Source organism: Xyrauchen texanus, chromosome 37, assembly GCF_025860055.1.
Source record: "Xyrauchen texanus isolate HMW12.3.18 chromosome 37, RBS_HiC_50CHRs, whole genome shotgun sequence".
Classification (NCBI taxonomy): Eukaryota; Metazoa; Chordata; class Actinopteri; order Cypriniformes; family Catostomidae; genus Xyrauchen; species Xyrauchen texanus.
Window position 1 is genome coordinate 35,376,357 of NC_068312.1, and position 25,448 is coordinate 35,401,804.

The 25,448-nt window shown below is 37.9% G+C and overlaps 1 protein-coding gene across 1 annotated transcript; it reads right to left on the minus strand.

Moving 5' to 3' along the window:
• Positions 1–350: 350 nt before the first annotated feature.
• LOC127630922 (acid-sensing ion channel 1A-like) lies at positions 351–25,245 on the minus strand. The gene is made up of 11 exons (XM_052108803.1): positions 25,052–25,245; positions 23,235–23,668; positions 19,123–19,318; positions 11,359–11,506; positions 10,231–10,358; positions 9,520–9,670; positions 8,018–8,074; positions 7,683–7,836; positions 5,977–6,068; positions 5,543–5,622; positions 351–1,585 (listed from the first exon to the last, which is right to left on the minus strand). The coding sequence occupies exons 2-11, from the start codon at positions 23,609–23,611 to the stop codon at positions 1,466–1,468; spliced, it is 1,503 nt and encodes a 500-aa protein (XP_051964763.1). The 5' UTR covers positions 23,612–23,668; positions 25,052–25,245; the 3' UTR covers positions 351–1,465.
• Between the last annotated feature and the right edge of the window lie 203 nt (positions 25,246–25,448).

Sequence of the window (25,448 nt, forward strand, 5' to 3'; positions counted from 1 at the left end):
ACGTGGTCATGTGTCTGTCACTGGGGAGAGAGGAAGCCATCACCTGGCAATCACCTGTGATGATGGAGATGGGCTTGAAAAGGCCATTGAGAATGCCAGTGAGGGAGAGAGAGAGAGAGAGAGAGAGAGAGACGGGTACCAAGATGATGATGATCAAACTAATGACCATTAAAAGTTATCTTACCTGGACTGCCACCCCACTTCCTTCCTTTTATTGGAACTTCTACAAATACTAATTAATAAAGATTTCTTGCAATTAATAATTTCAACCTAATGATAAACACAAAAAAAGTGAGGCATAATTTTATTCATGTTTATTCATATAAAAATCATATTATATTACAGCCACATGATAAACATCAAAATAATACAGAAATGTACTAACTGAAAAATGTAATACATATTAATACCGTTGCTCTTTGACAAACCATTTATCTTAAATAAAGAATATTGGTCCTTGCTGGAGAAAAACAAAAAAACAGACAGTGTTCCACTGTAAATATGATTAGTATAGTGTACCAAATTTAAATTTAAATGAGAAATTTAACATAAACCCCACAACAAAAATGAAGAAAACGACATTCTATCAGCTGGCAGTTGACACGTATTTAATGTGCATCACAGACTTTAAAAATACATCATTTCCTGTTTTAAAAATACTTAAAACCCTATCGCTCCAACTTTTGATCATCCATTCTAGTAATTATCACATGTAATATATACATGCACAAAGATGCACTTACAAACAGACATACACATCCATGCATGCACAATCAAGCTCTCACACACAATGGCACACAACATTAATAGACACATACATGTATACAGGCATGCACAGGACACGCACACAATCCATGCATGCGCCTGCAACAAACATGACAATGCATACAAAATTCTTGCCAAGCTAACATGCACCCCCTGGGAATATCTATGGTTATTCGCTCTGAACTGACACTGGCCGATTATATTACGCTCCTATGGTAGATACTGTAGCTCTAAGCACTTACAGGCCTTTGTAAAGTGGCATTCCCTCTCACAATGCCCTGTGCAATTAATTGTCTTTCACAATGCATTTACATCCATATCATAGCCATTAAAATGCACTGATTTAATAAAACATGACATACAGTAACCCCTCAAGCTGGTAGTCACATTTCTATTGCAAAGTCTTGGCAAACAAAAGCTTTATACCATTTAATTAAAATTGTATGTTATTGGCATTCCTGCCTTAGCAATAACAGCATACACAGTACAGCTTTTTTGGAAAACCACAAAACATTTGAAAAACTTCTAGAAAAATTCATACAGAGTAAAAGAGTGTATGATTACAAGATGCCAGAACAATCTTTAAAACAGAACAACTGTGCTTGTGTTGTGAATTCATAGAATAAACGGCCTTCTAAACGTACTGCAGAATGTAACCTGAAAATGAATGGCAGGCGAATAGCTGAACATCGCAGGAATGTTAATGAAATTTGCTGACTTGACATTTGACATCGTCCAGGCTAAGTACAGTGCCATGATCACTGTTGTTGTTGTTGTGATGTTTCTTTTCAGAACAGCGGCAGAATCTGTATTTCATTACCTTGATAGATAAAAGATAGAAAAAAGTGAAAGAGAGACAAAGAGAACATTTATACTGTATTTGTGGGATGTTGTCCATAAAGGGTTAGTTCATCCAAAAATAAAAGTTCTGTAATTTAATCATCTTGTTGCTAATGTATGACGTTCTTGTGACATGACTTATGCATGTTCAACTTTGTTGAGTCACAATTGATCATATAATAAGTAAAATCCAAATGAGCTCAGCATTATTGAGAGTGTCTCCATGCACAGGAATACACCCATAACCATAAAAAATCAGCTTATTAAAAAAAACTATGTAAGAAACCTGTTTACATGAGACTAAAATCATTGGATTATTCTCTACCTTGGATGTGAAAACATAGAGGCATGCTCACCACACTAACTTAAATTGTTAAAGGTGTTTACATGCAACATGAAATCAGGCTAATAGACAACATTTTTGTTTGCCAATCAGTTTTTGCTTAAACTGTTTCTGAAACTTACTCCGACAAAAGAATACTGTTTAAGCCGTTTACGTGATCTTACGCATTGTCAGCTTATTAAACATAATCATGTAGTAACATGCATGTAAACACACTCACTGATGTCAATCCTGCCGCTAATCCTGCCGCATTAATAGTCTACACACAATATATTTCAGTATATACAGTCCATTCAAATATTTTATATATAAATCAATTTAAGATTTCCATACTCAACTGAATTGAGTAATCATTAATACAAATGAAAAACCTAAACATTTTAAGTTTTATTTAAAGTTTTATTAATTAATTTAGTTAAAAATGACTAGACATGATACATGATCCCCCCACATACCCCCACCGCCCGCCTCAGGCAACTTCCGGCCTGCCAACTTCCCCCCATTTCTGGAGAGAAAGTCCGCCATACCAATCTGCACCCCCGGTTTGTGGATCACCTCAGATTTAGAATGGCTGAAGTGCCAGGAACCAACGGGTGATCGGCGCGTTGGTATCTTTCAAGCAGTGGAGCCAAGTTTACTTTAAGGAAAGCCTGTTGGCATGACTCCGTCCACTGGACTGGATCAGGGGCCCCCTTTCTAGTGAGATCAGTCAGCGGGATTGTCACGTCAGAGTAATTAGGCACAAACCTTCAGTAGTAGCCAGCAAGCATCAGAAACGGTTTGACTTCCTATTTGGTCTTGGGCCTCGGGCAGGCCATAATCGATGCAGTTTTGTTAACCTGGGGTCCACCAGCTCGTGACCCAAGTGGAACCCCATATTCCGAACTTCCACCCACACAATTGTGCACTTCTTAGGGTTGGCCGTGAGCCCCGCCTGCCACAGCGACCTCAGGACAGCTCTCAGAGGTTGCGTGTGCTGCCATTAGTCATTACTATAAATAATAATATTGTCTAAATATGCGGCAGCATATGCTGTATGTGGTCTGAGAATTGTATCCATGAGCTGCTGGAACGTGACGGTTGCCCCGAACAAACCGAACGGAAGGGTCACATATTGGTGTAAGCTGAACAGTGTGGAAAAAGCAATTTTTTCTCAGAAGATTGGAGTTAAAGGCATCTGCCAATAACCCTTTGTTAATTCCAGTGTTGAGCGCCCAACCAATCGAGCAACTCGTCAATCCGAGGCATTGGGTATGCACTAAATTTGGACACCGCATTCACTTTGTGATAGTCTACACAGGACTGGACCATCCCGTTGGTCTTAGGTTCCAGAACCACCGAGCTGGCCCAATCGCTGTGCGACTCTTCTATTATGCCCATCTCGAGTATTGCCTCCAATTCTTCCTGAACAACCTTTTTCTTGTAATCAGGAAGGCAATAGGGGTGGCTACAAACCACCACCCCAAAGGTGGTCTTGATATGGTGTTCTATGAGGTTTGTGCGAACGGGGAGAGGCGAGAACACTTCTCCAAATTCCGCTTGTAACTTGGCCACGTCTATGAGCTGTGACGGTGAGAGGTGGTGTTCACACGGATTAGGTTTGCGAGTCACCTCCAGCCCGAGCTCTGCCCTCTCTGGTACTACCGACGCCAGGGCTACAGGGACGCCTCCCTCCACGATTTTAGGAGGTTGAGGTTGTTAATTTGATGTTCCCCGCCCCTGTCCATTCGCCTAACCTCTTAAGAGATCTCTGACTCGCCGTGTGACCTCAAAGGGCCCTTGCCACTTGGCGAGTAACTTAGAGCTTGAGGTGGCCAGTAATACCAGCACTTTATCTCCTGGTGCAAATTCCCATAGTCGAGTGCCCCTGTCATACAGTCGGCTTTGACGTTCCTGAGCTGGGAGCAAATTCTCCTGTGTTAGTTGACCCAAAATGTGGAGTTTTGCTCTAAGATCAAGAACATACTGAATTTCATTTTTACAGTTTGGAGGTCCCTCCTCCCAAGCATCCCATATGACATAGAGCACGCCACTTGTCCGATGCTCATACAGCAGCTTGAATGGGGAAAACCCTGTGGAGGCTAGTGGGACCTCTCGCACTGAAAATAACAGGGGATCGTGCAACTTATCCCAATTTCTATCATCCTTGTGTATGATCTTACAAATCATATTTTTTAAGGTTTTATTAAATAGTTCCACCAATGTTCACACCAGTGGTGAACACTGGTGTGAATAGATTTAATACCTAACAATTTGTATGGTTTGCATAGTGTTCGTGACATAAATATAGTGCCTTGATCAGTGAGGATTTCATAGAGTGCCTCCGCAACACTACGTGCTGAGATGTTGCGAAGGGATACTGCTTCCAGATATCATGTTGCATAGTCCACCAGAACTAATACAAACAGCTACAGCCCAGTCTCTGTTGATCAGGCTCCGGAACGCCTGCCGATCCTCCGCTTTGGCCTGGGGCAAGAGTTGGAAATGCTGTTCCTGTTCTAGGCGTAAATCCACAAGGGCTTGATGTTAATTCTGCTGGATGCTGACGAGGGACTTGATTACTTCACCCAGTGGTGAAGCTTCCATGACGACATTATCCTTAACGTCCTCCACATCTGGCTTTCGGCACCACTATAACAATGTTCTTGTTTTCAGGGTAAATGGAGGAGTCAGGAGGCAGCAGAAGAGTCAATGTGAGCATTTTTATTACTCTTTCAGCATCACATAAAACATAAACAAAAGGGCTCTTAGTGGCCAAAATATATACACCAACGAGTCAATGAGAGTTCACTCTCTCTGCTGTCTCTGGTGCATCCGTCTGCCTTTTCAGGTCTCCCTCCATCATCACTATAACAAGACACAGGTGTTAGAGATGATGACATCCCAGTTGACGAGCCTTACTGCTCTCCCTCTCCTGCAGACAGATACATGACCACACCCCATCCCCACAATCTATTATTGATCAGCATGTTATTTTCTCGATATGTTTTTGAGACATCGATATATTAACATTAGACGACATATAGATTAGAAGCCTAATTTGTGTGCTTTCCAACTCACTATTGGCTTTCCTTTTAATGAAGTCTGGTACAATAGCTTTGGCAGACCACAAGCGGGTGATATAACATTTACTGTACTTAATACTGAAGGACACATCGATGCGGTTGAGGTTGTAGTACAAATTTGTGAATCTAGTCAACATACACACAAAAGTTTCTTCTCTAAGAATGAACAAAGTGACGTGGTTGAGTTTGCAGATTAGTATTCAAAACTGGTGTAACTGCACAAACTGAACAATTATAAATAGCAACATTTATTAGACAATTTCTCTGTATGTAGCCTTGAATAGGTTTCATTCAAGCTGGCTAACTGACAAAAAAATCAACAACAAAAATCAAAAATATATTTTAACTAAAAATATATTGTGAGCATTCTACTTAACATCTGCTTTTGTGTTCCATGGAAGAAAGTAAAATGGGTTTGGAAAGTAATTTGTATTTATTTACAAATATAATATAATAATGTGATTATATTTTGTAATATAATCACAAAAATAAAACCAAGCTTTATTGATAGATTACTTTTGGACCTTACCTCATAAAGGTAGTCAAAAAGCTCCAAAATCGTAAGAACACTGGCTCCAATAAAAAGCCCCATCTGTCCTCCAATATCACCTACAAATACAAGCATGCACACAGACTGAGTTGAAGTACACTGCATTATCAAGAAGGTACCATTTGACCAAGCCCAGATGGAATTTGCAGTCTTTCTTTTTTTTTTTACATTTTCTGTGCTAGTTTTGAGGGAAAATATATGGAAGGGATTTAAACATGGTAAATGTGTTAAATGGAGATGAAAGTTCTGCACACTTATTGGTAGATGAAAGCATCATTAAATTAGCCAAAATGTAAGAAATGTAATAAACAAACAAACACAAAAAAGGGTGTGGATAGATGTCACCGTTCTGTAGAAATCTGCAGAGTTTTCTCTGGTCTACTCTAGGCCATTTGGGCCTGCACTTGACTTACCCAACAGACCAGCCACCTCATAGGCCTTCCTCTGCTCGATGGTTGCATAGTTCAGCGCTTCAAAGAACACATCCAGCACCAGAACATTATCACTGCAGAACACACAACATGTCTAGTTTATCATGTCAAGTTTTTGTTAATTTTTCTTTTAGATCATTCACTTCCTCTGTTTCACTGTGGTGGAACCAAGAATCAACACTCTTGGTACGAGTCATTTAATAAATAAGGAGCAAGGGAGCATCCTATAGCTTTCTATGCAGCTAATGCCTCCTACACACTACACAACTTTCAAAGACGCTAGATCGTGGTACCGTTCATATAATATTACACAACTGCCTGTCTTGTCATGGAAGTTGTAGCGCTTTCAAATTACATGACAAATTGGCAACAAGGGTGAACACATTACAAAACATTTCACTACCGACGAATCCCTGCCTGGACTCCAAATTATGTTTCACAACAGAGTACACACGAGAAGAGATACAAATGCATGATCATATGTTGTGCATTTCAGAATATGATGTGTATGTTTTTAATCATATAATTTATTGGTTAGTGTAAAGGGATTAATGGAAAGGAGGAAGCGAGAACCGACTTGACAATATAAATAATGCAGTAGTTTAATAAGCAACAAACACAAAGGTGTCTGACAACTGTCCATAAATCTCCCTCTCTGTCGCACTGCAGCTTCCAGTTGGCTCTTATCCCTCTCTGAGGCTTGATTAGCCTGATTAGGGGCCGGGTATGCGGAATCACGACCCAGCCCTGCCCTTCCGCCCTGTCACATTTACAATATGAAAAAGTACCTCCAACTGTAAAATCGACCTATTTGCTTACCTGACTGTCCAAGAGAATTGTCAGTTTCTCTCCAACTCTTCTCTTTCTCCACCCGGTTGTGGTACAGTTCAGATAAGACATTAAATCTGGTGCTCCTTCCAATGTTCCACTAATTGTTCCTCCATTTCTTCAATCCAATGAGACTTTCTTGATACCGCAGCCATGCTAGTTGATGTTCTGTTGCAGGAACATCAAGACTCCTCCCACTGAAACTTCCCATGCCCCGTTTCTTTATCTCTCATTGGCTGTAGATCAACACTGCAGTTGTATTCAGTCAAAACACATTTCACTTTGCACGATTTGGAATCGCAGACAGGTGATGCGTCGGCGCTTCTCTCAAATCGCGTCTTTGATAGTTCATACATTGCGATCGTCGCTCACGAGAGCTAGCTCAGATTTGCCTACGATTACAAGCTTTTGTCGGCGATCTCCACAAAACTGTCGGCAAGCGAAAATCGGGCTTAAAATCGTGTAGTGTAAACTCGGCATTAGTGCATCCACTTCTAAAATCCGACCAGTAGCTCAGTTTCAGGCTGCAGATGATGTTTGAACCAATTAAATTTCACAACTTAGTCCCACTGTCCACATATGTGGACATACAGTTTAGCTTTTTTGCTTGTTTATTAGGTGCTACTAGTTACAAATAAAAAGGGAAATGGAAAATGCACACAGCAGTCACACTCGAGTATCAGGAGATTAAGCAAAAATGTCACCAGAGTCACATAATTTTTATGAGATCATGCTGGATTTTGCATATAAATCTGTGTGTACGCACGTTTAATGAAACTAGCTCCCTCTCCCTGCTGTCATGGAAAACAGGCACAGTGTTACTACGGTAACAATGCAATCAATGATTTTGCAACACTCACGCTATGTATTTCTCTGATTTGCTGTATTTCTTTGCTAGGTACTTGACTGATGCTTTACTAGGGATCTTGACGAAAGAGAGCTCTTTACTGTAGCGAGTGATGTAGCATGGAGTCTCGCACGAGCAGTATTCGCTGTCCACTTCAGCTAGGAAATCTGTGCAACCATAAAAAGATACACAAATCATTCAACTGCAGACATTTACATAATGGTGAAATTGAAAGGCCCATTAAAAGCTGTGAGTGCAGAAGTTCAGTGTAGAATTTAATGCATTCATGTAAAGCTCTATAGACCAGAAATGACTCCTGATAACTGCTTCATAATAAAAGTTTCTTACCAAGCGCTGGATGTGCACATTCCTTATATAGCACAGGGGTGCAGTACGGTGCATCACCTGTGGGGACATTAAATATCTTCAATACTGGAAAAGTTCACCAGAAAGGACAGTTCTTTAATCATTTACTGACTCTTACTAAACCTGCATGACTCTCTTTCTTCTGTGGAACACAAAAGGAGATATTTAGTAGAACATCCAGGCCACTCATTTCCTTAAAATTAAAATAAACAGGAAGCTCCAACAATAACCCAAAAGCACAATAAAAATGGTCAATACAACACATGCATTATAATTTAATGTTAAACTTTAAAATATATATTTTCTATAATTTAAAAAAGGCGAGTATGACATTCATAATATGTCCCATAATGTATCACTGCAGAAGCTTGACAGCCTCTGTTTAATTAACTTTCACTGTACAAATAAGATAAACATCCTTTAAAATATCTTCATTTGTACCCAACAGAAGAAAGACATTGTTGCATGTTTACTAGGAACAAAATTATGTAAAGTGATTGATGCAAGAATTTTCCTTTTTTGGTGAACTGTGCCTTTAAGAATGAAACAAGGCTGATCCTTGTAATTAAACAGAGGGCCTGACACTGCTTTCCATTCAAATCGGATGTGGGATATTCCTACTTGATATCTCCGATCTCCAACCATAAATGCATTCCATTGCCAGATGCTCGGATGATGACGATTAAGGAAACAAAACTGCAAAGCTCCCATTAGCTTAGCAGGTGTTTGCCTGTCACTAGAGATGTCTCCTAGCAACCCATTTCAGAAACAATTTGCAATGCTATCATTTGTGCTACAGGTGTACAATTGTCAAAAGAGAGTATAATTTACCATGATTTGAACACCTGCTACTCTGCATAATATTAAAGCATGTTTAACAAATGTTAGCAATGTAGGAACTTTGACTCATTTATCGATATTATTTAATACAAGTGAATGTTTATCACTTATTATATAGTATTATTATATTGTATATGGTTGGGTGACATGATTGTGAGATTGCATGACTTTCCAATTTGGAATTATGACTTCAAGTGGCATTCCATTGCACTTTTCCCAGTAGGAAGTTGGAAAATCCGACTTTCTGAGTTGAAAGGAATGCAGCAATTGACAGTGGATAAAGCCATTATATAAAATGATTCGAGTTTTCATTTCGCAACACAACATGAAGTGTTCCTGTTTGCAATTTTAAAATTGGCTTGATGGTTCCTTATGAATTATATAATTAGAATAACTAGCAGAGAGTAACTGTGACATTGAATATAGCATTAAAGATAGCTCTGTAGTGCTATCAAAGCATTGCTATGTTGGTTTGATCAACCAATGGAATGAGTTTGGGGCAGGACTATCTGATTGTTTGCCCAATAGCAAATGGGAGTATTCAGGAATGCTGTTTGAAAACAACCTATATTTTCCATTTTTGGTTGGTGACGTTTGTAGCACAGAAATTGCACACTGCAGCTTTAATCGGTGCAGGGACTCACCAGGCATGTGCACCATACGACAGTTGCAGTTTTCCACCAGGTAACGAGTCTCGCAGTCTGTTTGGCAGGCACTGATGCTGTACGCCTTGAAGTAATCTGAGCTCGGTGGACTAGACTTGCAGCTCCCCCATGGAGCAGGAAGATATATCAGCTAAAGAAATATCATCAGTGATAAAACAACACTGAACAAATTATCCAAATGAATCCCATATTGACTAGGAATGTCATAAAATATTGATACATCGATTATTAATCAGTTTTTGTGGCATCGATGTGTTAACATTAGCCATTTAAATTAGAATTTGTTTGCTTTCCAATTCACTGCTGGCCTTCAGTTCAATGGAATCTGCCGTTATAGCTTTGGGAGACCACAAGGGGGTGATATAACATTTACTGCACTTAATACTGCAACCTCTAGAGTTGTAGCTGTACGCAGCCGACAGATGGTGCGTGGCGGAGGTGTGCTCACTTTCATAGAAAATAAGTGTTTCAAATATGAGAACACGTCATGCCATCCAACAGATGTGTCTGGTTTACCAAAGTTGTTTTGAGAAATATGTATGAGGAGACAAATATTATTGTCCAACAAGTAGCCCTATTTATATCTGAACAAATACCAATATATATCGATATGGATATCAGGAACATTTTCAGATTATTGATGCATGAAAAAGGCATCAATCCCAAGCCTAAAATTAACACAACACCTACTCGCTGCTCTTGGCAGGAAACAAACGTTTGGAATCCTGGTGCGACTCCGAAGCCTAGCTGATCTATAAATGGTGGCTCATCTTGACTGTGGATCTGAACTTTGATTCCCGCCTCAAACGATGACTCATCTGAGAGAGAGAGCAGAGAGAGAGATAATGAGAGTGAAAGAAAGGGTTCTTATAGTGTGATAGTGTTGGGGAGTAACTAATTAAAACTAGAAGCTATTTAACTACATCTTTCTGTAACTTGACAGAAGTTGAGCTGTTTTAAAAAACACTACTATGCTACTGTAAAGGAAGCCAGCTGGTAAGTGAAAGTGGTGCGGTGCATGTAAACCTCACTCCCATGGACTCATGTGGCACACTAGTGACTAACACAATTTTGCCTCCTTGTTAGTGCGCCAGTCTCCCAAGAGGTCGAGCAGGACCAGTAACGCTACTTTCTTTCAACAAACTGTGGTGTAGTGTGTCAATATGCTACATTGCTGTTTTCAGCCTGATCTCAAAAATTACATCACTGTAGTGACATTTTAGCAAAATTATATTATGTGGATCATTACCTGTATAAAAAATGTAACCAATGGTGTCAGAAAAACTAATGTGAGATGAAAAAAGGGATTGAGTCATTTTGTGGCGCTTTTATGAAACTTTTGGCTAACGTGTTGACTCCTGTGCTATTCGGGACTCAAAAACCCCATTCCTTTGCAACACAAGTGCAACCATTGTTCTATCTTTTGAGCTACCACACAATCTGATCATGCTCAAACAAGCTTGTAAATATAGTTGATTATATAATGCAAACTTATTACCATTGTTTGAGAAACAATAATTAATTGTTAATGAATTGATAATCTGCCATTTTGCTCAAGATTTGTGTGAAAGCAAATAAAAAAATCTAGTGCCTTTCATGTTAATTATTCTGGAAAAGTGGCATAATTAGTACAATACAACGAGTCAGGTAAAAAATATTCTGTAAAAATGAAGAGTAATTCTATGAGACCAGGTAATTGGATGGATGGATGGATGGATGGATGGATGGATGGATGGATGGATTTTTGTAGCTTCACACAAAGCAGCATTCCCAACACTGCAGTGTGATAGCCTGATGTTTACTCATGTGCTCTCTCACCTGTCTCTCCCCACACAGGTAAATATTCATCCTGCTGAATGTCCATCATTATCTCCAGACCGTTTCCAATTCCACCTTTAACACTGTTCAGCGGTGGCCTACTGTTACCCGAGTTAAAGGTATAACACTTCCCGTAATGTGTGAATACCTGAAAACACACGAAAGAAACACAAAGTCTCACACATTGCCCTAAACACACTTATTATTGAGATAAAACTAAAGTATTACCACTCCACCAAGGTTCCCTCTAATTTTTCTTAAAAACAATTCCACAAATTTTAGTCAACCCCGTATTTGCGGGTGTTTTATTTAATACAGTAAGTAAAAACATAGAAATGACAAACATATTTAGCAAATATTTATGCTAATTGTGTAATTTTAATAAAGTTAAAATCTAAATGGAAAATGTATGTACATCTCACATATCAATAAGAATAATTTAAAGATAACACTGCAGACTAATAATAATGGGGATTCTGTATGGTTTTATTAATTCAATTTGGTGCTGCTATGATATAAAATCATGCAAATTGACTGACTAGCTGAAGTCAAATAGCATATTTTTAAATCATGTACATTGGTAATAACATGGTATTCTTTAAAGTACCTTGGAATAATTTATTTAGTACCTAAATAAAGTTTTAATTTGTTAATCCATAAACAGTACACTAACAAAAAGTACCACTAAATAACATTTTATTACTATTTTTTATTTGTATTTTTTGGCCTTCTTTAACCCTAAAACTTATGTGAGCGTAACAATGACCCAGCGTCTTGTATTTAAGACAACTTTTTATCTGCCACTCCAGGTCTTCTGTCATGTGAAATAACCTTTTACACAGAGTAATATAGAAATATAGTGTAATTTGGCTAGTTAGAGTATAGAGTACATTTTACAAGTATATATATATATAAACACTTTATCCTAGTCCATTGTACCTATTTGTTTGTGTGGGTAGAATTGCTGAAACATTTCATGTTTTTCCACCAAACATGGAAATTGCCCAATGGTCACCCGATGGTCACCCAAAACTCCTAATCCATTTTCAATGTGTCTGAAAATATTCAGGATTAAATCAAAGATTAATAAAAATATTTGTACATTTAAATTACTAATAAAATTATCAAGTACATTTTTAAAGAATAAGCATAAATAAGTCTTTTTTGACTGACATATGCAAGGGGGGAGAAGTTATATTTGCATTCTAGGGTTAAAATATGTGTCGGCCTTCCAAGTTAGGCCGTAATTTGAGAGAACAGTGTTCATTTTGCACACACTTCATTTCCACACCAGTTGCTTTTTGCTTGAAAATGTTAATTTATTTATTGACACAAAAAAACTCAAACTCTCTCTAAATTCAAAATACATTTCAATCGAAACAAAAAGGCAATCACATTAACAAAGTGGTCAAAAAAATCATATGTAACCACCCCCCTCACATCCAAGCATTTAGCTTTTTATTCATAGGTTTGAGGAAACATTCAGCTTCCTCAACCAGCCCCATTTGCAGTGACGTAAATAATAAATGTAAACAACAATAATAATGCAAATAAGATTAAGATTCAACTTTATTGTCATTGTGCAGAGTACAGGTACAGAGCCAATGAAATGCAGTTGTTTTCGCATATCCCAACTAAGCTGGGGTCAGAGCGCAGGGTCAGCCATGAAACAGCGCCCCTGGAGCAGATAGGGTCAAGGGCCTTGCTGAAGGGCCCAACAGTGGTATCTTGGCAGTGCTGGGGCTTGAACCCCCGACCTTTCGTCAGTAACCCAGAGCCTTAACTGCTGAGCCACCACTGGCCACCACCTCTTAAAAGGGCTACAACAAAGTACATTGGAATAACATGTAAATATCATGGTACATGAATATCATTCAGTCCCATGGTATGTATCAAAGTACCATGCTGGTATTACCATCTGATACCATCGCTATTCCACCACAATACTGATTTGGAAGGGTCAGCTTAAATTAATTTGCGCCATGCAACTGAAATGACCTAGATCACGAGATAAATATTCTGATTTTGTATTACAACTGGCATGTATTAAAATTGAATGGAGACATTGGGGAGAGATGGAAAACAAATGAGCAAGACAAGGAAAAACCTGAAAAGTTCAATTTAGACCTGCTGAGAGTTATTAAAGGACCTTGTTCCTATGGAAACAGAGCACCGACAGAGAGAATCAAGAATCACACACACACGCACTGACACACACCGGGCTCAGAACTGTCTCTGTGTTCTCTTTGATGTGTTTTTTAAGCTGCGTTCACACTGCCAAACTACTTTGTACTGGTTAGGTCGCTAGTGGTGTTTATGGAGAGTCTAAACAGCACTGTTTCTTTACAATTAATATTATTATTAAAATATTAGGATCATTTGAGCCCTACCATCTTCTCTCCTATTAGCTGTCGCTCCCGAATGTCGCTCTTCATTTGCAAAAAGTTAAACATTTCTCAACTTTGTCGTGTCGCTGGACACGCCCACATCCGGTCACCAACGGTCGCCGTCGCTCGTGTTCCCGGTAGTCGCCAGCTCTCATTGAAAATGAATGAGATGAGGTAGTTTTGTCGCTGCTTGTCACTGCTTGTCGCTGGCAGTGTGAACGCAGCTTTACATTTAAAGATGTTCCCCTTTAAGCGCAGCTGCATCTGTGTGCTTGTCTAAGATATACTGAGAGGTTTAGTATCTGTGTTCTGTGTCCTGTGACCCATCAGGCCTGAGTCAAAGTGACCTCCCCTGTTGTCCCAATCAGCATCCATTAGTGTTAATGTGAGCAGTACATAAACATTCTGCATCAATACTGCAAATACTACCATAAAAACAACCCTGTGTTGTGTTCACTGGCCTTCTGTAACCATGTAAAAAGTGATTGTATTGACATTGACCGAGTAAGATAGTGTGTTGAAATCCTCCTGGGAAATACGTATGTACTTACATGGTCAGAAATCGTAAAGACGATGTGATGTGCGTTCAAGTGATTTTAGACGGATGGAATGGACCCATTTTGCGATTTCTTTTTCAGTAACTAGTGAAGGCAGGAAGCTTATTTAGCACCAATGCAACAAATTGAAAAGCAAAGACACATATTACGAGTGTAATCAATGCATTATCTATTTTATCATTCTAGTATGGCCACATATAATGACGGGAACTGTAGTTTAGTAACCGTATAGCAATGTCCTGGCAACCGTCCCCCCAGCATTATGGTAGAAACTTTAACACAAACAAGCACCACTTATATTTTCTACCAAACAATATCAATATAAAAATCAAGTTTTAAATAATGAACTTTTATTTTAACTGACTGTATCAGAATAACACGCCAAAATGTTTCCATTCCAAATATCCCCGTCAATTCCTTTGGCAGTTACTCAGACTGCCTTGTGATGCTGTCGCTTCCAGCATGACGATTACTTCTTTGGCATTAACTACATTATAATGAAGTCCAAAGATTCAGAGATCAGTGTGTGTTTTCTCATTGGTCCTCATTCCTCATGCAAACTGCTCCCCCCTCGTCATCTGGTGTCTCCCCCGGCAACATTTCGGAGTCTAATTATCTGTCATGATTAGCTGTAAATATCGTTTAGGAGGGGTGGGAGTACAGACGGCATGCAAAGACATTTTAATCACTGTCTAATTACCATGTGCGATTATTCATTGCTCAATTATTTATTCAGCGAGTAACTGAAGATCTGAAGCATTGTCTTTAGTTATTTGATAAGAAATCGAAATCTTGGTACAGAAAAGGGAACACGTTTGTGTTTTTATTTTTTCTTTCACTCTCTTACTCTTTGTCTCCACATTTTGATGTGCATTGGCTTGTACCTTGTGGTTTTAAAATTACATTTCGATTGAATGTTAAAGTAGATTTACATTTGGGGTCACAAGCAAAATAAATGCAATGACATTGTGACAAGTTCTATTTTCACTTGTTATAGTTTTAAGAATTTATTGATGTGACACCATTTTGATGATGAAATTCATTAACCTTTAAAAACAATTCTCGAAACTTTTGGAAAATAATAATAATGAATCATATACTGTAGTAAAACTGTAAGGGAAGGTTAGTGTTAGGTTTAGGGGTGGGTGTAGGCTGTCTGTGGAACTCTAAATAAACACACTAATATTTAATATCCTTTTAGCCAATGGTCCGTGAAAAGAGGTGCTTATAATCTACATTATCGTCAACCTCACGAGGCCAGACTAAATATTAGTTTAATTTTCAATATGTTTGTATAAGGTTTGCATCTCAATTTATTTGCAACCCTAAAACTCAAATTTGGGGGTCAAATGTTTTAATCCAATTATTGAATTTTTTTTATAAATAGTAATAATAGTAATTATAATTTTTCTATATTAAATTGACAAAATTCATAGAATAAAAAACATATTAAAAAGCTATGATAGAATAACAGGGTTGCAAGAAATAAAAAGAGTTTTTAGTCTTGATTAAGAAACATCACTGGGGACTAGAGATTTCTGGGTTTTTAGTTATTAATAAGCTTAGATTTCCCATAAAATTAAAGAAAAACATTAATTTGATAATTGTTTATTATCTTACAATAACTTTGATAACATAGTCAATTGGTTGAGCTGAATGCAGTCAAAACTACAATTTGTATAAAACTTTAGGAAATTGATTTAAATGATTAACGTGTTTCCACGTCATACAGTATAAAGAGCATCCAATTTAAATTATTTAATTTCTTGGATTTTACAATTTTAAGGACTATAACAATTTTGTAATGGGGGAAAATCATGCAGTGATACAACCTATTTTAAATGACCATTTTAAGGGATGGGAGTCAGATATTTGATGTGTTTAAAACTACATTATTTTCATACTAGGTTAATTTTTATAATATAATAAGCTGTAAAAATTTTGAACAGAAAAAGAATGTGTAAATGCTACCATAAAACATTTATTAACTTACCATGTACAGTATAAATCTGTATTTTATTTAACAAAGCAATGTATGTAATTTTAGGATAACATATTTTTTAATATATATGTTTTTATAAGTAAAAAGTACCATTTACTATACCTTACAGATTACTGTAAAAATGCATTTGATATTTAACAAGATTACAAACAAAGACACTGTGTGACCCATCACATTTGATTGTATTCTGTTTTTTTTTTGTGTTTTTTTTTTTACAATACCTTTTTTATTTTATTTATTTATTAATTTTAAGTAATGGGACACCAAAGTGTACCCTGTTTGTAGACAGTGCCAAATAAAAACAGCTCGGAGAGTATATACACAGCAGTCGAGCTGTTATCAAGGCCAATGGAGCAAGCAAGTGTCCTTCAAGAACTAAACCCATCAAACATTTATTGTAGCTACAGTGTCTTCTAGAGTGCAGGGAACCATAAAACGCATAGAAGCAAGGAAAAAAACAGAGCTGGCTGTGAATCTAGACTGAAGAGAGTCATCCTTTGAACTCTATTAAAAATTACACTAAGTCTGGTGCACTTCTCTGAGCTATTTTTTCCACAAAGCACTGAGTCAATAAAGTTAGAATATAAAGAATAGAATATCCCAGACTCTCTCTAACACCTCACACCAAACATCTAATATTTAACACTGACCTATTTTAAAGGCTGCTGGGTTTTTCTGACCTGCTGTGGGAGTTTAAATTAACCAGGGGAAAATGGGATTCAAAGCTCTTTTTCAAAAGCCTAGCATGAAATGGTCTGCACTTATATGGAGCCTTTTTTAACCTTAGAGGTTACCAAAGTGCTTTTCACTGTGTCCCATTCACCCATTCACACACACACACATTCACACTCATACACCAATAGCGGCAGAGCTACCATGCAAGGCTCTAGCCTGCCATTGGGAGCAACTTGGGGTTCAGTGTCTTGCCCAAGGACACTTCTGCATGTGAAGTCATGTGGGCTGGGAATCGAACCGCCAACCCTGCGATTAGCGGCCGACCCGCTCTACAACCTGATCCATAGCCGCCCACCATCTTTCTCATGAAAGATGAGAAAAAATAATCGAGGTGAAGAAACATGCTTTATCTGCTAGCGCTTTGGCTGTGTGGAGACTTTCCTCATCAGGGAACCTCTAATGCTGTTATACAAGCATTTATATTTAGATAAAGAAAAATACCCATTTTGGCATTTGGATAAGTAGGACATTATCACCAACAAACACACACACACACAAATACACAAAGGACTTCAGATGCTTCAGACAGGGAATCAAATCCACATGTCACCATGGAAACTTGGAGAGAAACATGGTTACATCATCAAAGCAACCTCTTTAGCATCATAGTGTCAATGTGAAGTCTTGCACCAATGCTCATTTCAGTAATGAGCTACTAGTCAAATCTGCACTAAAAGCTTATAAAGTTGAATGTTTAAGGCCGAGTCAGTGGCTTCCAAGGTACAGTCATGATATCACATGCTTCTTTCATAAATACCATGGTTTTTACATGGTTCTCTGAGGTACTCATATTTTAAAGAGTAACATGGACTTAAAAAGCAGTGTTACAGGGTTTAAAATAAACAAGTTAAGGACCTCCAAAAAGGACATAGACCCAGATTTTAGACATTACAGATTTGTATTTAATTTTAATTCATATTCCTGTACCTGGAGCATGGTGCTAAAAACACAAAGGTCAAAGGTTCAATTCCCAGGGAACTAACAGTACATACTGATAATATGCAAGGAAGACCGGGGCTAGTTGTCACATGGGCTATATCTTTGTAACGATAAGATTCAAAAGTCCAATTGTGCAAATGTGTGTTTTCATTAGCAGTTGTTTTGTATGCTGGTTTCAAACACCTAGTTCAAAACCCTCTTAATAATGTTTCTGAATTTGGTGATCCCAGGTAAGTTTTCATTATCATCATATTTTTAATTTTTTTTTGATAAACAAGATAACATAATCAAATCACACTGGCATACATTCAGACAAGGGTCAACTATATTATGAAGGCACATTTTTACTTAAAGGTTACAATGTGTCCTTAGAACAAAGGAATTTTCATGAAAGTTAGGTAACATTGTCACATTTGTATTGATGCAGGTTGTCACGTGTGGTTTAAATGTCATCCATTTAAATGGATTCTTCTTATACTTTTTACAATTTGCTGAAAAGTCTATAATAGGCTGTTAAATGCTGCTGTAGATTTAAAGTGAAGCGTACATTTTGTTGGTTGGGGGTTATGGTGGTGGGATGAAGTGGCATCATGTCACCCACAATGTTCACATGAAATCCACGCCACTGGTTTAATAGCAGGTTCCATTTCGACAAATAATCCCTATGCACTGTGACAACATGCCCCGCTATTGGGAGATTAATGCCACGAAAGCCACGTACATTTGTGTGCATTGACCTTTAACTTTTTTTCCTGTGAAATTTCAGTTACTAGTCTGTAGCCTTTGCGGTTTGTGACTATGCAGACATTGGCTGTCTGAAAAAACGGTTGACGGTTTGCCCCGGAAGGCAAAATGGGGGCTCGACAGATGCTTTGCACTGGGGATCATAAGAAATAAACATTTTGTTGTTGAATGAATGCTTCCTGTGTGTACAGCCCCTCACTACTTATCACCTTATTTGGCTTGGTTGTTTTCTACAGCTTTTTGCTGAAACCTTAAAAAATGCCTCTGGCTCAAAAAGTAGGCTACTTCTGAACTTTTCATCACCACCTAGAGCTCCGTAGCAAGTCAGGGAAGCAGTATGGGACTTCAAATGTAAAGAGCTCAAAGAAATCTATTGTTGTGAATCTCTAGAGTATCTCACCGCGCTGAAGTCTTCCGGTCGGCACGGAGAGCCTCTGAACTGGCAGGAGAGAAGCATGTCTTTGATGTCATGTCCTGTTCTATTATAAAACTCCCACATGTTGAAGGGTCGTGGCTTGAAGTGGCGGAAGTCGGCTTTGCTTTTGAGAACCTCCATCACACTTTCTTCAACCAGGTGAGCATCCCGAATATCATTTCTAAAGAGAGAGCGAGAAGAGAGAGAGAGAGAGAGAGAGAGAGAGAGAGAGAGAGAGAGAGAGAAAGAAAGAAAGGAGACAGTGAGAAGTTGACTGTTGACATGTAAGGGATAATGTACAGATCTGTCTGTCTGTCATTATCCTGCTTATTACACAGCTACTAACCAAAAAAACAAATACATGGACATAAAATATTGATTTGCGTTGAAATTATTTATCTACTGAATGTGAGAAGAAATAAATCACTCGACAGCTGAAATCCATCTCCGGATTGCATTGGAGATCTGTTGGTGTTTATTTTGTTATTAAAGGTGCAATATGTAAGATTCAGAAACCCTTGTTATTAATGACACCTACGGCCATTAAGTGAACTGCAGCCAGCTACCTGTTGCTCGTGCTCGCGCTCGTGCACACACTCCATAGGGACGCGAGCGAGCGAGCATCAACCAAAACAATGAATAACGTACAAAGAGGCTGAGCTTGATTCACTGGCATCATGCTGACAGATGAGGTAGCATAATTAAAATATCAGTTATGATTGTTTTACTACAAACTTTGAGACAAAACTAAATCTACTTATCAGCTAACATAGCATAATGATACACACATTGCCGTACATACTACCAAACTATACCAGACAGTTTACTGTTGCACTATTGTATGTTTTGTATGTTATATGTTGTACTACAGATATGAAACCAGCATTGAACATTTTAGTGACTTAGAGAAGATCGTTGAAATTATTTGAAAGTTACGAAGCAAGGTAGCTTGCAATTCATCAGCTTTAGCACGCAAGATCGAGTTAGCTAAAATTACACAGATCAATCCTTATGGCACTATATTTCACATGCTTTGCAGTTACATAAGCTTACCTGTCTAATAAGAAGAACACCAATTCAGGGTCAGTTTTAATCCCCAAAACCGAACGATGGTCCCTCCAGGAAGCCAATGCCCTGCCGATGTTCTCTCTAGTTTTAAACATCGCATTCTTTGGATTTTCCCTGCAAAACCGACCCGCTCCCTTCACATGAAAAACAGTCTACAGGCTTTAATAGGCAACCTATGAAGTCCGGGAAGGGTAATTGTTTAAGTTGCGTTACAAGCCGATCACACACTGGCAAAAAAAAAAGTGAATATTACATGAAAATTGTTAAATATTGCACCTTTGATGACCATCAGATGGCTCATTATACAGCTTTTTTGTTTATTATTGCGTTTTTGTTAGTCATTGCTTTATTCTTCAATTGCTTTATTTGTTTACTCATATATATATATATATATACATACATATATTTTTGCTTTATTTGTTTGTCATTACTGAGCAATATCAGATCGCTTGATGGCAGCATTGACCAATCACAATCGAGTATTCCAACTTTTATTAATAATCCCAAAGCACATTTCTTTAATATTGACATATTTGTTTAACATTGATTTATTTGTTTTTATTGGTTTATTTGTTTACTATTGGTTTGTTTATTATTGCTTTATTTGTTTGTTATTGCTATATTTCTTTAATACTGCTTCATTTGTTCAATATGACTTTTTTTATTGCTTTGTTTAATATTGCTTTAAATGTTTAATGTTGATATATTGGAGGTGGGAACTGGATGAACCATCAAAATAATGTTTAATGAGAAATTAAACATAAACACAAAACATAAACACAAACGCACACACTGCAGCTGCATGTGGTTCTCTCTCTCCCGAACTGCCACGTCCCGCTGCATTTATCCCTCTCGTCGGCTGATTATCCCAATTGGGGTGTGGGCGTGCATAGTCACGACCCGACCCAACCTCCTCCTCATCACAGTGTGCTATTGTGTTTTTGTTTTTCTACTCCTTTGTTTATTATTGCTTTATTTGCTTCCTATTGGGTTGTTTATTATTGATTTGTTTACTTCTTAGCTTTATTTGTAAGATACAATATTTCATGTTTGTTTATAATGCATTAACTAACTAGCATTGTTAAAACAGGTGTTATAGAAATTAAGACATGCCAAAAATATTGCACAATCAATCAAGACTGAATCGCAGTTGTAATGTTTACACTGCAATGATGACTGTTGTGAGTCAAATAATGACACGGTGTCAATAGTCATGTGTTCTGTAACTGTGATGAAGAAAATATGCTTATTGCATTTAACTTACTGTATAATGTCCTCACAAAAATATGACTAGTCAAGGTTAATTCTCTGTAAACATACACATTGACAGATCATAGAATTTTGCTGAGAAAGAGAGAGACAATATGTGTGTGCATTTGTGTGTGTGTGTGTGCATGCGTGTGTGTGCCAATGTGCCGGAACAGAAACACTTGGAATGCAGCAGGAATGACTAAAGTCCAATTGAAACCCACATCACATCACAGCTGCTGGGTGTTACAACACTGCAGTAACTAAATCACGACTTCCCGTTAAGCCAAATGGAAGCCAATATGGATGCTTGAGCCAAAAATCACATTTCATTGAAGGATTTTAATATGGGAGTTTGACCTCAGTATCCCAACAAGACACATGCCATCTGCTGTTTGTCTGTCGACTAGTCACTTTTCTTGATACCGCAATATTTAGTTTGCCAGACAAGCAATCAGGGACTCCCCAAGATAAGACTACTATGACTACCCTGTATACAATCACGACTTTGGGGCTGTTCACACAGGAAGCCTTCTTGCACCTTCTTGCATTACAAACAGCTAGATGGACTGCAATGTACGCAATGGTGTTATGTCTTCCATTGAACACAAAAGTAGATGTTTAGCAGTATTAATGCTGCTCTTTTCCAGACAATGAAAATGAAGCACGATCAAGGGATTGCCAGGTTCAAAAAGTACAGACAAGTAACATAAATGTACACTTATGCAACTTTAAAAAATCTCCCTATAAATCTCTGTAATGAGGTAAGGTGGGCAAGGAATAGGCGGAACCGACAAAACAGTCAACGTAAATCTTAATGATAAAACTCAACATAAAACAAATATAAACAAACAAAGACAAACGTGCAACACGGCCTCGTGCGTCTCTCTCTCTCTCTCAAAGTGGTCCCTCTGGCTCGTCTTTATCCCCATCCCGGCTGATTAGCCAGATTCAGGGACAGCCGTGTGTCCTCATGGCCCGGCCTACCCTCCTCCTCATCACAATCTCATTAGTCTGATTTGAATATTATGCGAATGTTCAAATTTGGTGAGTCATGATTGGTAATGAGACACTTGGCAACCAATAATTTTTGGCATCATTGACGCCAGACCTGATGTGACACATTTGAATACCATATGTGGTAGAGAAGATTTTCAGTGAATAATGACTTAAATTTGGGTCTGTTCCTTACAAAAAGAAAAGAAAAAAAAAATCACATGATTCAGAAAACTTGGTATACAGAGCATGATTCATATGGACTACTTTTAAAGTGCTTTTTGTCATTTTGGGAGCTTGACAACCCGTAGTCACCATTAACTTATGAAAAAAAGAACAATATGTATGTACAGTTTAGGAGCAATGTGAGGGTGAGTAAATAGTAACAGAATAAATGTTTTAGGTGAACTATTCCTCGACAGGAGTCTTTGAAACGTCATATAAGTCTAGCTACTGTAGCATGTTTACAAAAAATAGACCAACTATTTAAAATGAGCACAGATGTAAAGCAAGAACGAGTCCTTTCTGAATGGCCCCTTCGAGAATCAGGGACTCCCCAGAGTCTGTGCTCAACCCTGAGCATAACCACAACTGCATTTTAATTTCCACTTTTAAAGTTCAATAAAGCAATGCTATTCATTTACACTCCAATGTGCTTGTGTATTCAAGTGAGAAATAAAGAAGCCAAGAGCACACAATTCACAGAGTGAAACACACCACAATGACTCAACCTCATTATTAATAAAAAGCAGCTTTTGCATGGAGGCTGATTTGTGTTCGCTCACCTTGAGTTCAATAGCGCCAGCAGCTCCCCTGCGTGGTACAGGTCGTTACGTGAGATTCTGCTGAAGCGGATGGAGTTGAGATTGCAAATCGTTACCGCAGGGAAGACCATCATGGGCGTTGTGATCTCATCTAGCTTGGTGACGTGAGGGTATTCCAGGTAGAACTGAATCCGATCGATACACACGTACAGGAGGAAGGTCAAAGAGCTTAGAAAAAACACTACCCACAGGCAGCATTTGGCTGTGATCTTCTCATTTGAGAAGATATGAGAGATGCCGTGCAGAGTCGAAGTGTGAGCGAACACTTGGAGGGGAGGGGGCTGGTCATATTCAATGTCCATAGGTTCCACTTTAAGATCCATCACTGTTGTCTTCATTGGAAAGTTCTTCCACGACTTGACTTATGGCCCAGGTGGGAAGCTATTAACAGCTCCCTAACAAGATATTCAAACACAGAAATAAACACATTTTAGTTCCCGTGTCAGTAATATTTCACATGCAAGTACCTTGCTTAAATATCAGGTGTGTTGTTTGACTCTTGTTACAATAAATGAACCAGTAGCTACTCAGTGAATCATTATTCTCAAGAAGGTGTAATTTGGGGTGCAACATCTTGGTACCAAAAATCATGTTAACATGCAAATTGTTTACATCTTATGGCTAGAAATGTTTTTAGAAAAAAACATTTTAAGTGTCTCACTGTAACCCAGATATTTGCAATTTTTTTTATGAATAGCTAAACGTAAATTATTTTTGTGGATATCAACATTATGCCACAAATGCTGTCTATTGTGTTCAACTTGCATTGAATTCAGAATTTTCCTTTAACCTCAGGTTGTTTCAGGAAGACAGACCCTTTTATATGGGCACTACTACTATAAGTTACTATGATTAAAGCATCAGCTACATTACTAATTAGTAATCACTATCAAGTTCTATTGGGTTCTCTTCATGTATTCATTTATACAGGGTATACGTGTACATTTACAGTAAGTCTATAGCCTATAAAACTTGTTCAAACACCTACAGACAGTGAGAAGAGTGTCATTCACTGGCCACACCAAGTTCCTTGGGAACCGGCCAACAAGAAACAATTACAATACAAACATGGAAATGCACATACAAATATTTATATCAATAAACCTCAGAGAAGCATCACAGATCAAACAACAATTGTCAGGTGAATTTCACAAAGCCTCATTTAAAAAAAATAAATAATCATATTTCACCACAAATTAAAAATAAGAAACTTTAGGGGAAAAAAATATTTAGCCTAAAAAAATAAGCACTATTTATGGACCATTAAGATTTTTTTTTTTCATTATGACAATTTTCATGGCAAAAAATAAAAAAATAAAAAAATATATATATATCATTCATTTCCACAATGAAGAAAAAACAAACAAACAAAAAAATTATATTATTTAAATTATAAAATATATCGTATATAGTGTACATCATGGTAGCATTTATTTATTTATTTATATATATTAATTTAAGATGACGTAGTAAATACAATTTAACTTAATTGTCATTATAATAATGTTACAATGCAAAACAAAACAAATATTGTATTGTTTTGCGGTTTTTCGGGTAAAATAAGACCCGGGCAGGTTTTTCGTGATTCCCCCTGTCATCAAATGTCACAGTACAATAAAATCACAGTTGAATCGCACCAGCATACATGCGTTTTACCTTCATATACAATAATTGTATAATAATTTGCATGTATCAGCATATCTTCGGCACGCATATCAAAGCGACGGCGATTGAAACAAAGTAGCGTGTATCTCTCACTTGTAGCACGCGATCATTACCTGAAGCACTTCAGAAAGATGCTGAGCATGAAAACAGGTGCCAGTTATCCAAACATCTCTCCAGCATTCATTCAATAATCAGCCAACCCTGCGATCCATCCGATAGACTGGTGGAAATCCATATAAACGTTGAAATGATTATCGAAAAGCGATACAGTCAGGGCGAAGAGCCAGCATCGTGCGTTCTCTGGAGCTCTTTCCTCGTGTGTGGAATGGATCACAATTCTGTTCCTAAAGCTTTAATGGCTGAGAGATGAGAGAGAGAGAGAGAGAGAGAGAGAGAGAGAGAGACAGAGAGAGAGTTGTGTGGGCGTGCCATGCATGAACCCCTGGAATTGTGAATCCAAAGTACACCAACAAAATTTACCAGAACATTTCTTGGTATTACCATGCCATG